General features: G+C 40.7%; 1 protein-coding gene across 1 annotated transcript in view; it reads right to left on the minus strand.

Annotated features, from left to right (window-relative positions):
• Positions 1–13,032, minus strand: part of LOC106514744 (zinc finger E-box-binding homeobox 1) — a 39,867-nt gene that overhangs the window by 2,499 nt on the left and 24,336 nt on the right. Inside the window, exons 2-7 of the mRNA XM_014004158.1 lie at positions 10,153–10,437; positions 5,562–5,771; positions 3,337–3,533; positions 2,885–2,996; positions 1,128–2,620; positions 789–972 (exon numbers count right to left, since the gene is read on the minus strand). Coding sequence (XP_013859612.1) covers positions 789–972; positions 1,128–2,620; positions 2,885–2,996; positions 3,337–3,533; positions 5,562–5,771; positions 10,153–10,437 — 2,481 coding nt within the window. The remainder of the gene's footprint in view (positions 1–788; positions 973–1,127; positions 2,621–2,884; positions 2,997–3,336; positions 3,534–5,561; positions 5,772–10,152; positions 10,438–13,032) is intronic.

The following is a 13,032-nucleotide window of genomic DNA, read 5'->3' on the forward strand; positions in this document are numbered from 1 at the left end:
GATGATGGATAGATGATGGATGGATGGATGGATGGATGGATGGATGGATGGATGGATGGATGAATGATGGATGATGAATGGATGAATTGATGGATGGATGGATGGATGGATGGATGGATGGATGGATGAATGATGGATGATGGATGGATGAATTGATGGATGGATGGATGGATGGATGGATGGATGGATGGATGAATGATGGATGATGGATGGATGAATTGATGGATGGATGGATGGATGGATGGATGGATGGATAATTGATGTATGGAAGGATGGATGGATGGTGGATGGACTGATGATGGATGGATTGATGATGGATGGATGGATGGATGGATGGATGGATTGATGATGGAAGGATGGATGGATTGATGATGGATGGATGGATGGATGGATGGATGGATGGATGGATGGATGGATGAAACAATGCATGTATGAAATGATGCATGGATGGATGGATGGATGGATGGATGGATGGATTGATGATGGATGAATGGATGGATGGATTGATGATGGATGAATGGATGAATTGATGATGGATGGATGGATGGATGGATGAAACGATGCATGTATGAAATGATGCATGGATGGATGATGGATGGATGGATGGATGGATTGATAATGGATGGATGGATGGATGATGGATGGATGGATTGATGGATGGATGGATGGATGGAAGGATGGATGGATGGATGGATGGATGGATGGATGGATGGATGGATGGATGGATGGATGGATATATAAATGACATGAAACGTCACACAGGCACATGCAGACATGTAGTTACACACCTGTGTGCTCATATTTATGTCGGAGCAATGAGCTGCTCTTCTGAAAGGTTTTTTCACAAATGTCACAGGCGTACAGTCCTTCCTCTGTTTTCTTTAGCCTCTTTCTTCCTGGCCCTCCCTCCACCTCAAATCCATCATCAGCGAAAGTGAGGTAGTCCAGAGCACCATGTTTTAAAGCCTCGCCCTGTGTGGAAAAACAGTTCTTACATTAATTATCATTCATCTTTAGAGTTGTACTTCCATTTAAATTTCTTATCATTTTCATGTAATTAGTGCTAAATTGTTTTTATGGCATGCTCCATGCTTGTATATTTTATTTAAATATTAACAAAGTCATACCATAAGATTTTGTCTCTCCTTGTAGAACTTTTTCAGCACGGCCTCTGTGTCTGCATCCATCATGTAAGCCACAGGAGGTAGAAACCCGGGGCTTTTAGGCGTCTGGCTGAAAGAAGTTGGTAACATTCCATCATGAACTGAAAGCCCGACTCCAGATTGGCTAAAAATGGGAAAGCCATTGTAAACAGAGCCTGGAAAGACTGGCGCTCCAGTCCCACTGAACACTGGGTACTGGTGCAGGGGAAGGTGGGATGTTGGACTTGGTCTACCAAGCGGTTGGATCCTGAGGTCTCTTCGGTCTTCCCTTCCTGAGATCCCATTGGGAATTTTGCTCCTCTCTGTTTGCTTTGAGTGATGCTTAGGCATAGATAGGTCCAGAGGTTCGTTCTGTGCAGACCAGGGACTCCCATGTTCTCTCTGGGCCAAGGAGATTTCAGGTGAACAGCTGGAGACGTTGAGGCGGACGGGTGAACTTAATCCTGAGGAGGAAACTCTTCCTCTGCTCCGAGGTGAGGGCATTTCTGGGGAATGGTGCATCAGCTGAGCAGGGCTACCCTTTTCTTGGCTGGAGAAGTACATCCGTGAATGCAGTGCATCATTGTGGGGTGGAGGAGACTGCATTGCAACTAAAAGCTGTTGTGGTACAGACTGCCAGCTGAGCTTTGGTACTGATGAGAGCTCGTTGGTGACTTCGCATACGTTGGTGTTTTCCAGTTGGTGAGCAGATCTTGGATAAAACAAAGGCGGTGAGGCTGGAGCTTTCCGTTGAAAACCCTCCGACGCCTCGGCGGCTTCTCGGCTGACCTTGCAAAGACTGCGCTCATGTTGCAGGAGCACTGCCACGTTTGGGAAGAGCTGCGAGCACCAGCGGCACGTCAGCTTGAGAACATCTTGATCCGCGTCGCTCGATCTCACCGCTTCTCTTCTTCTGCCGGGGGACGCCTTCCTCTCGGCTGCACCGTCATTGTTAACCCTTCTTTCTTCGACGCCAGCCCTGTCTACCTCTTCCTCCACCTTTCCATCCCTGTGAAACATCTCCTGAAGCATCTGCTCAATTTTGGTCCCAGGGTGGAGATACGGCATCAGGGCTGTCCCTTTCAGGATGCTGGCCTTCAGGGAGAGCTCCGGTGAACAGTCCCACAGCCGGGACAGGTCAGACGTGCCGGGGAGGCTTGTGGCATTCTGGTTGACGTCTTGCATTGACAGCTGGTACGAATCTGCTGGTATTTGACCCAAAAACCTGATCAAATCCTGACTTTGAGAAGGAAACACAGCACCCTTGTCATTACTGGATCGGCCTCTGCCAGCAGAGGGAGACGTAGAGAGCAAGTGGTGGAAGGAGATTTGACTGTGTCCGTTAATCGCTCCGCCGGCGCTTCCTCCCTCCACATGTCCTCCACCGCTCAGGCACTTTTTACTGCTTAAATGAGAGCTGTAGGAGCCGGAGTGAGAGAACCGTTTCTTGCAGTTGGAGCACTCGTAGGGCTTCTCACCTAAAACGATGAAACACAGAAAGCAGACTCTGACTAAACTCTTCCAAGGGCACATTAAAAATACCTTCATCATGGGTGTGATGTTTATTCCACAATTATCTTGTCTAGTAATGAATTATGTCAACTTTTTTTTCCATCGACAGATCCATTTGGTTATAATTTCACACCATATAATCAGACAGTAAGTAAAGGTTAGTGGTACTCTGGGAACAATGGTGAAATGGGGGGTGAGCACAGCTGTTTTGATCTTATTTTGTATCTCACCACTGTGGATGCGAAGATGCTCTTTGAGGTGGTGTTTGTACTTGAACGCTTTCCCACACTCCAGACATTTGAACTTCCTGGCCTCCATTCCTGGATCCAAAGTGATGCCACTCTAGAATAACAGGAAAAGGCAATCAGTTTCATACGACAAAACATTAAAGGCAGAGTTTCAGGCTGTGCAGAAAAAAAAACAACAACAGCATTCACATCAGGGACATCTGTCTCTACCTTCACGAATCTCTTTATAAAAAGGCAGGAAAATGTCCTAATATAAATAAAACACATCAAACATGCACTTAATTTTGTACCTTTTCCACCTGTACCGATTGAACAGATGCAATCATCTTTGTCTGCTTTAAACTGTTTTCAAAATGACAATATGTATGATCATTTGTTCATTTAAAACTGAATATTTAACAAAGTTTTTAAGAATGATAGATTTTGTTTCTCACCTTTTCCTGAATTTGGCTGTGAAGTGCTAGGTGCCGCTCCATCTGCGACCTGAGGGGGGCAGTGTATCCACAGAGAGGACAGACCAGGGGCCCTCCCTCCCTCTCCTGACAGTATCTGACATGGTCCCTCAGCGAAGCTCCTCGCTCAAACATTCGGTGGCAGAACGGACAGGCCTGCTGCTGGCTCCTGACTGCATCTGGAGTCCAGAGAGAAGTGGAATTCAAACAACATGATTTACGGTTCTTACATGCTTGTGAAATATATTCATTTATCAGTTACTTTTTTAAAATAATCATATACTTATAGCAAAGCCTCAGAAATATATTTAATAATAAACTGCAAATCACAGGACTGCAGTTTTGCTCAGTTTATTGCTGCCACATTATTAGACATTTGCTACATTATTGTTGGTCAAAACTCACTGCATTACTAATAATTTGTTATTTTAAAACCTCAAATAAAAATATTGTAAAGATACATTGCTATTAGATTGATTTGCAATATTTTTTATTATTATTATTTTTATTTTATCAGCTGAAATTTTTGTTACAATATAATTCATCATCAACAAAATACTGCAACAGCTCTATACAGTTTTGGCAAAATACATAACATTAATATTATGTACTGGTGATTTTTTTAATTGATTGAAATCTACAGCTCAATGAGGCGATAACTCATTTCTTTTGTATTTGTTTTGTTTTATCTTAGAGTTCAGGTTTACTGCTGACAAACAGCAGAGCTGCAGAGATTCTGCTCAGAGTTGACTGTCGCCACATTCGATGATTCCAGTTAAATTCAGGCTGAAATACCAGATATGACTAATATATTTATTATCTGTCAACAGTTGTTGGGGCAAGTGTATTTTAATTAGGTTATGTCTCACTGGGCTGTGGCTTTCGGTGACTAATTCTGAGAAGTATGCTAATTTTTCCGCTGAAGTCTCACTGAATTTTGTGATTTCGTGACCAGTGTGCGCACATTTTGAGTGGACAGAGTTTGAAAAATCACAACTTATTTATGTGTGCATAGCTTTAAAAAAAACTTTCCGAATCCTTGCACATTGATGCATTGCTCACATCGTTCCTGCATCAATCTGCTTTGTGGTTCCCAAGTTTGCTGGTTTTACATCGGATGTTCGTCTTTACGCAAACTGAGCTCAAACTTACAGTCTCAGGATTACGAGACTTCAGCACAGTCCACCGAGCTGCCGCAGCCTGATTTAAAGTACATTTAAGAAATGAAGACAGGCAGACTTACTGGAGAGGTAGGTGTAATCTGTCATATCAATCCAGTAAAAGGGACAAAACTGGATTATACTTTTTAATAGGACTAAAATGTTAGCTGGTGTTAGCATCTTTGCTCTTAAACAACGCAGCAAAACATTTATTAACCTCAGCTGTAATATATTGTTATGATGCAAAGATTCTTTCACGTTTAAGACATTTTTTAACATTTTTGAGCTCTGGTCTGCCAGCTGATTCTGCTCGTATCAAATGTGACACAGTGAAAACCCAACGCTTCATTCAGTCCCCTTCTAAGTTTCATTCAGATTTCTATGAAAAGTCCCCCAACGTGGTTCACTAATAAACCATTTTGACAGGTCAGATTAACAGTGAGGGACAGAAGGGCCGAGGTTTATTTGATCTGATGGAGCGGGGGCGGTTCTCTCTGCTTCCCCGTTCACAAAAACCACACTGTCAAATAAACAGATAGCCTCGCCTCTGATCTAAATGTTCTCCTATTTCAACACACAAGCTGCGCATTGAAATAAACACTAAATTAACCCAAGATACAGGTGAGCAAACTGAACAGAACTGAACTTATGTCGGATTTATTTTTTAAAGGCATTGCTAATTTGTCATTCTTTTCAAACGGTTTTAGATGCATTAAAAACACGAGTCATCAAAGCAGATGCATGAATTTGAAAGTAAATTTGACTCAGATTTGGTAAATGTTTGACTTGTTTACATTTCCTGGAGCTGCTAAAGCCTCTTCATGGTAAACCATTATTAAATTAACAACCTGATATGCGCAAAACCACCAATTTGCTTTCCGTTTTCTCAGCACAACATTAGCATATGAAATCAGATTACGCATTATCACATACATTTGCTATCAGGCTGTAAGTGTGCAACTCCCACGAGCAACTTTAAAAAACACAGAACAACCGACGATTTTATTTTGAAAGGTTTTTCGTGCCGTTCTGGATATATTTGCCCACCTGCTCGGTCTGACGAGCAGCGCTGAGCTCCTGGTGACCAGATGGCAGCAGGCAGGTCGTCGTGCCTGCTGCTCGGACGGTACACAGCCGACGTGCCGTTGTGGTTCAGGTGGTCCAAGAGATGAACCGAAGGGGAGTTGTTTCTCAAGTTAGCCACAAATTCGTAGTGGGCGAGATCCTCTAAAGCATTCTGCGGGTCTGGGTTGTTACCTGTCACAGAGAAGAAGAAAATATAGATGGAACTGAAACATTTCTAAATGGAAATGGGTGTATGTGGTGCTAAAATTCTATTTTTTGCATACACTCAGTCTTATTGGTGATATTAAGAGGATGAGCAATGCTGTGACTGTCTTTGTGTGCATATATATGAACTTAGAACAAAAGAGTAAGAAAATTTGTGTTTGGTTGATTGTTTCTTTGTTGTGACAAAGCTCCTTGGTAATAAATCTTACAGCCGGCACCTGATTGGATGAACCTGAGGGGACCAGGAGCTCAAAACAAGAGACAGTAACAACAGCAAAATAAGCTGTTTGGCAGACAAGATTTGGCAAATTTGCAGAATTTATGCACTCAGCTCTGCTGCTCGTCCCACTAATGCATGTTCCTTACAAATGTGGCACCATTTAAAAGGGAAATTAACAGACCTTCCAACTATATAAGATTTATTGCCAAGAAGCGTTGCTACAACAAACAAAAAAAACCTACCAAACACAAACTTCCTTCTTTTTTGTGCTAATACATTCAGCGGGTAAAATAAGTATTGAACATGTCAACATTTTTCTCAGTAAATATATTACTAGAGGTGCTAATGACATGAAATTTTCACCAGATGTCGGTAACAACCCAAGTGATCCATACATACAAAGAAATCAAACCATAAATGTCCAGAAATTAAGTTATTTGTAATAATGTGGAATGGCACAGGGGAAAAAGCATTGAACACATGAAGAAAGGGAGGTGAAAAAGGCATGGAAAGACAAGACACCAGCTGAACTCTCTCAGTAATTAGAAAGCAAGCCTGCCCCTTGTCAGTGCAAGTTAATATCAGCTGGTTCAGTCCCAAATGATGGCCAGGTATCACACAAGAACCATCTGATGATGGGTAAAAGTAAAGAGCTCTCTCAAGACCTTCACAACCTTATTGTTGCAAAGCATAATGATGGCATCGGTTACAGAAGAATGTCTAAACTTCTGAAGGTTCCAGTGAGCACTGTTGGGGCCATAATTCAGAAGTGGAAAGAACATYATTTCACCATAAACCGACCGCGACCAGGTGCTCCTCACAAGATTTCTGACAGAGGAGTGAAAAGAATTATCAGAAGAGTTGTCCAAGAGCCAAGGACCACTTGTGGAGAGCTTCAGAAAGACCTGGAATTAGCAGGTACGATTGTTTCAAAGAAAACAATAAGTAATGCACTGAACCACCATGGCCTGTATGCACGCTCACCACGCAAGACTCCACTGCTGAAGAAACAGCATGTTGAAGCTCCTTTAAAGTTTGCTGCACAACATTTAAACAAGCCTGTGTAATACTGGGAGAATATAGTCTGGTCAGATGAGACCAACACTGAACTGTTTGGATGCCAGAATACACATCATGTTTGGAGGTCAAATGGCACTGCACATCAGCCCAAAAACACCATACCAACAGTGAAGTTTGGAGGTGGGAACATCATGGTGTGGGGCTGTTTTTCAGCATATGGTACTGGCAAACTTCAAATAATTGAAGGAAGGATGAGTGGAAAAATGTACAGAGACATTCTTGATAAAAATCTGCTTCCATCTACCAGGATGATGAAGATGAAACGTGGCTGGACATTTCAGCAAGACAATGAGCCCAAACACAAAGCCAAGGAAACTCTCAGTTGGTTTCAGAGAAAGAAACTAAAGCTGCTGGAATGGCCCAGCCAATCACCTGACCTGAATCCAACAGAAAATCTATGGAAAGAACTAAAGATCAGAGTTCATAGAAGAGGTCCACGAAACCTTCAAGATTTGAAGACTGTTTGTGTGGAAGAATGGGCCAAAATCACACCTGAGCAATGCATGCCACTAGTTTCTCCATACAGGAGGCGTCTTGAAGCTGTCATTGACAACAAAGGCTTTTGTACAAAGTATTAGATAAATTTCAGTAAGTGTGTTCAAAACTTTTTCCCTGTGCCATTCCACATTATTACAAATAACTTCATTTCTGGACATTTATGGTTTGATTTCTTTGTATGTATGGATCACTTGGGTTGTTACCGACATCTGGTGAAAATTTCATGTCATTAGYACCTCTAGTAATATATTTACTGAGAAAAATGGTGACGTGTTMAATACTTATTTTACCCGCTGTACATACATACATACATACATACATACATACATACATACATATATACATACATAGTATGTATAAATGTATGCATGTTTCTGTTAGCAGCGTGACTCAGTGGATGGCTTTATATGAAACTCTCAAAAATCACATTAACATTTACAGGTGATGACATTTTAGAGTCATTATGATTCAAGATGGCTGCCACAGCCTCTGCAAACACATAAAATCTTTAAATCAGTCAGATTCACAAATGTCAAGATAAGTGTTTGTTTGGTAGTAGCTGAGAGTCATCCCCTTCATTTACCATGAGCACTAACTAATAAAACAGGATCTATGATTAAAAGATTTGCATGAAAACAGAAACTCTCGTATTTTTTTTTCTTTTTCATTTGTGTTTTTCAGCTGCAAATCTTACCATACCAACTTTATTTGTAAAGCACTTTAAACACCGACAGGACCAAAGTGCTGCACACAATCACAAAATACAATACAATCATAAAGTAGAAAAATAAAAAGTAGTAATCAAATAAAACACAAAAGAAAACAATAAAACAAAGCCAAACTAGGGTTGGGCATAATCGTTTCATGTGCAATTAATCGCCAGAAAAACACTAATCAATTACTTTTTGGCACGTGACGATTAATACGAATAATGCCACCAGGCAGAGTCCACTCGGTGCTCCTCTCCGCTTCAAATATGACAAACATAAAAAAAGTTCTGTAATTTATTTATCTACCAACACAATTAAAAATTTGATATATAGCCTGAAGTCTGCAATTTTGACACAATTTGGAACATATTTTTACGAAGAGCAAATCTTTCCTACTAAATTGGTCATGTGACCAGGACATAAAGATGTCCAGGGACTCCAGGAGATTAATCGTCAAATTAATCGTTATCGGCTAAATACATAATTAATCGTGATTAATTTTTTTGCCCATATTGCCCAACCCTAAGTCAAATTGTGACAAAAGCCAAAGAAAAAAAGATGGGTCTTAAGAAGAGGTTTAAAAACTACAAGGGAAGAGACCTGTCTTATGTCTTAAAGGAAGGTCATTCCATTTAGGAGCTGCCAAACTTGTCAAAGTAAAAGTGGGGGCTATATATAACTTAGCAGGAAAGCTAATCAAAACACAAGTCTGCCGTAAAAAAAACAGCCAAGGAAAAATATTACTTTATCTGCAAAAAATAAAATAAAATAAAATAAACAACACTTTTGATCTGCTGCAATGATTAGGCAATATTTGTATAAGGTTTCAGATTCATATATAAAAGCTGGGACTTCTTTAATATTGCACATGGTGATCAGCTTTCTGTCAGTCAGTTTGCCGCTACATTTTCAACACCACTTGTGAGATTATTAATTTCACGTTTGGTCGCTTTACGTGAGAACAAACTTTTTTTGGTGTAACTACTTGTGTGTTGTTTTGTAATTTTTGTCTTAAAACAGGTCTCTCTTGGAAATGCGATTCTGAATCTCAATGAGACTACCTGTATAAATAAAGGTCAAATAAAAAAAAAATAAAATTTGTTCATATGTGAAGTATGCGAGCAGAGAGAAGGGGGAAAAAAGACTCAGAGCTGCTATTGGGACTAAATTGTTTACATAAGAGCAACAGATGAAACAATAAATTTAAGGAGCCACTATGTCTGATCTCTAGACGGCGGGGGGGGGGGAACGACACAGCCACCGATGGACGTATAGAAGAGCAGGCGCCTCCCATCGCAGCTCAAACCAATCAGCTTTGCTTACAGTCACTTTGAGGAAGATTTTTCAAATGTTTGCAGATGTTGGCATATTTGGAGCTGGTTTTAATGTGGTGAAGAGAAGAGCCCGTGTGGTGGAGTGTTGTAAAAACTCCCGCTTTCCCTTCATCAGGCGAGTCCAAATCACACGAGGCGAGGGAGCTAAGTGATTGTTAGTAGGCAGAGCCGCGCAGGGCTTTGATCTCTGCTAAATAAAAGAGAAAGCCTCGCATTGCGCAGCGCTGATTTCAGTACTGTAACGTCACCTCTTTGATGCATGGAAATATTGTGACTTTGTGTGGGATGAGTTCTTTTGTCATGCTTTCAGAAAGCAAAGCTTTTCAAAGAGAAAAGTGAAAAAGGGAACAGCGTGTAGGGAAGGTTTCACTAGGAGTTGATACGAAGGTGTATCTACAGGGCTGCAGCACTGAAGCATCAGGAGAAAAGGTGGCTTGTTGCGTCAGAAAAAAAACCACTATCAGCTTGTTTACACATGTTGCAGCCACCTCGAGTTTCTGACTTACAGCACATTCTCAGCGGCTCCTGCTCTCTGTCCCTGTCAGTGGATACGTAGGCGGCGTCCTCCTCGGTCTTGGCCCTTGACTCCACCGGGCCCCAGCAGTTCCTGCTGCCAGGGCTGAGGCTGTGGGGCCGCGTGGAGTGGGCGGGGCTGCTGGGATCCTCCGTGGCCTCGCTGGGCGTCAGGCTCGTCTTGTCCAGGCTCTCCTGGCAGTCCTGGGGCTCAAAGCTCCACAGACCAGCCTCATCCTCTTCTTCAGATCCCAGCAAGCTCACCACCTCCGCATCCACTGCGAGCAGGGAAACACCAGGCTTAGACAACAAAATAAACAAACCTCAGATGTGAGAATATTTTTTAACATATGCAAATATCAAAAAGGGGGATGGGCAAGATTGAATGTATCTTTTTTTTTGGTGGTGATGGGGGGTAAAATTTTAAAATCACAAAATTACCTAAAAATTAATGTTTAAGCATCTTTAAAAAAATTATCTATTTTTAATCTATTGTCATTCACCTGTTTAAAACAAATTTTCTTTTTACTTTTGCTGTTTTATGTTCCCTCACCGATTCTCGTGATTCTGTTTTTTTTTTTTTTCTGAACTTTTCGGAATGACACCAAAATGTTCTCGAATCTAGAAATCATCTAAAATAGGAACTTTCCCATAACTCAAAAAACACATTATTTACTTGAGCTGAGCTGCAACACAGTAGACAAATACATTAGGAACTGAAACCAACCTCCCACTACAAATAGCTTAATTTAGAAATGTTTTATAAATTCTAGAAATAGTTTTTCTTAGTTCTTTAAAGTAAAATAATTCAATATTTTACTAAAACTTGTTTGGTTGTATTTATTTTGTATTATTTTTTATATTGTTTTATCCCTTTGAATATTAAGAAAAAATGCTGCTTTATAGGATTTTGTTTAATTTGATTGTAACTGTGCTAATATGACTTAATGAACAGAATCTAATTAATACAAGAACATTTATAATAAGTTGGGGGAAATTAAGATCATACTTAAAAAGCAGATAATAACCTTTTAAAATAATGGTTATAACTTAAGTTTTTTTAAGTTTTCATGAATGACTATAATTATACTTCCTGTCAACATTTTTTTTTATTTCTTCTTTACTTTTTTAAAAACATAAAATAAATAATGTATAATTTAGGACGTAAAATGCAGTGAGCCTCTGAAAGGAATAAAACAGCAGAGAGAAACAATCGCAACATGTTGCCTCTCTGCTCAGCTCACTGTAACAAAAAGGCACTTTAATTTTTTTCCCATGTCAAAAACAATAAATGACAGTCGTAAACACATGCCCAGGATTTCTGTTACGCTCTTTTTTTTTTATTTTTTCCTCCTAAAACTTTGTTTTCCAGCTTTACTCTCACTGATTGGCTAAATCAAATCCCAACCAAGTAATGAGCATTTAAGAACACAGACTGTTTGAGATGTGCCACCAGAGAAAGTCACTTAGACAGCGCCAACACACTGAGCTGTATCCCACCCCACCTTTTTTGTCTTTGGGAAAATAACATTTCTGATTTACACTAAGTTTAAATCAGGCAGAAATATGATACTTTTATAATCCCTATTTTTCTTTTTGACCTTAAAACAGCTCCAAGTTTTCTCTTCTTGTACAGTCACATAGAAAAACAAGAGTTTACTCATCTTTTTATTAAAAAAAGGTAAAATTATTCAAATGTCAACACATAAAATCATCAGTTACCTTTATGAGAATTTCTTTATCTCCATGCCCTGTCTGACTTTTGACTCACGTACTAGTTTATGACCCACATCACCAAAAAAAGTCAGTCCTGATGCACTACACACAGTGTCTCCTCAACTTTACATCTAAAAGAAAAAAAAACACACAACATGCACACTCAGTCTGATAGTGAAAGACCAATAGGGGTCCTGGTGCAACTGAGGGGGCAGCCCACAATCACAAACAGAAGATGTTTCGCATGTCAGCGTGTGCGAGCGCTCTTCTGCTTTGCTAATCTAAACATTTCCTCCTACACATGTATCGGTTTGTATCAGCGACCTGCCCTGGCCCATCACCATTAAACCCAGTACACTCGGTGCAAAGTTCTGATTCATCCCAGGCCAGTCAACCAAAGCCAGCGCCACTAAATCGTACCGGCAAAAAGGAAACCTGGACCTCATCTCTTGGGGGGGATTGAAATTGGTCATCAAAATGTGCTGTGATGTCCACCCGTAAGCCCTGCAGGACATTCCTGGGACGATAGGACATACTGCTGGAACATAAGAGGGAAATCTGTTCTGGATTAGCCCCAAATTGGCTTTAATTTTTTTTTCTTTCATGACAGTGAGTGACACTGAGTCTAAGCGCTGTCATTAAACAGCACAAAGCTGGGATGGCTTTCATTATCTGCTACGTTGGTTTATTTGGATAACTCTCGCATCCCTCGAGTAGTTGGACCAGGACAGCTGAGTCACTGAAGAAGCAAAGAGCTCTCTGGGACGGCCTGTGTGCGAGTTTTTTTTCTTTTTTTAAAAAAGGGACGAACCTGAAAGAATTTTAAGGGTAACTTGTTGAAATTTAGAGCAGACAAAAACAGAGTGCTGCTGCTGCTGATGTGTGTGTGAGTGTGTGTGTGTGTGGGAAGATTATGACTCATTTCCAAAGAGTAATAACTGAAGTGTGCTGCATCATGCTTGATAATGTCGATCACTCCCGTCTCTGACGGCTGTTCAGACTGACAACAACAGATTAAACTGTTTTAATCCAACTGCTGACAGGAAGCAAACAAATGAAAAGACTGACGGGCCTGCCTGCCAGAAACAGGTCTGCTGTGTGTGTGTGTGTGTGTGTGTGTGTGTGTGTGTGTGTGTGTGTGTGTGTGTGTGTGTGTG

This window comes from Austrofundulus limnaeus, unplaced genomic scaffold, assembly GCF_001266775.1.
Source record: "Austrofundulus limnaeus strain Quisiro unplaced genomic scaffold, Austrofundulus_limnaeus-1.0 Scaffold22, whole genome shotgun sequence".
Lineage (NCBI taxonomy): Eukaryota > Metazoa > Chordata > Actinopteri > Cyprinodontiformes > Rivulidae > Austrofundulus > Austrofundulus limnaeus.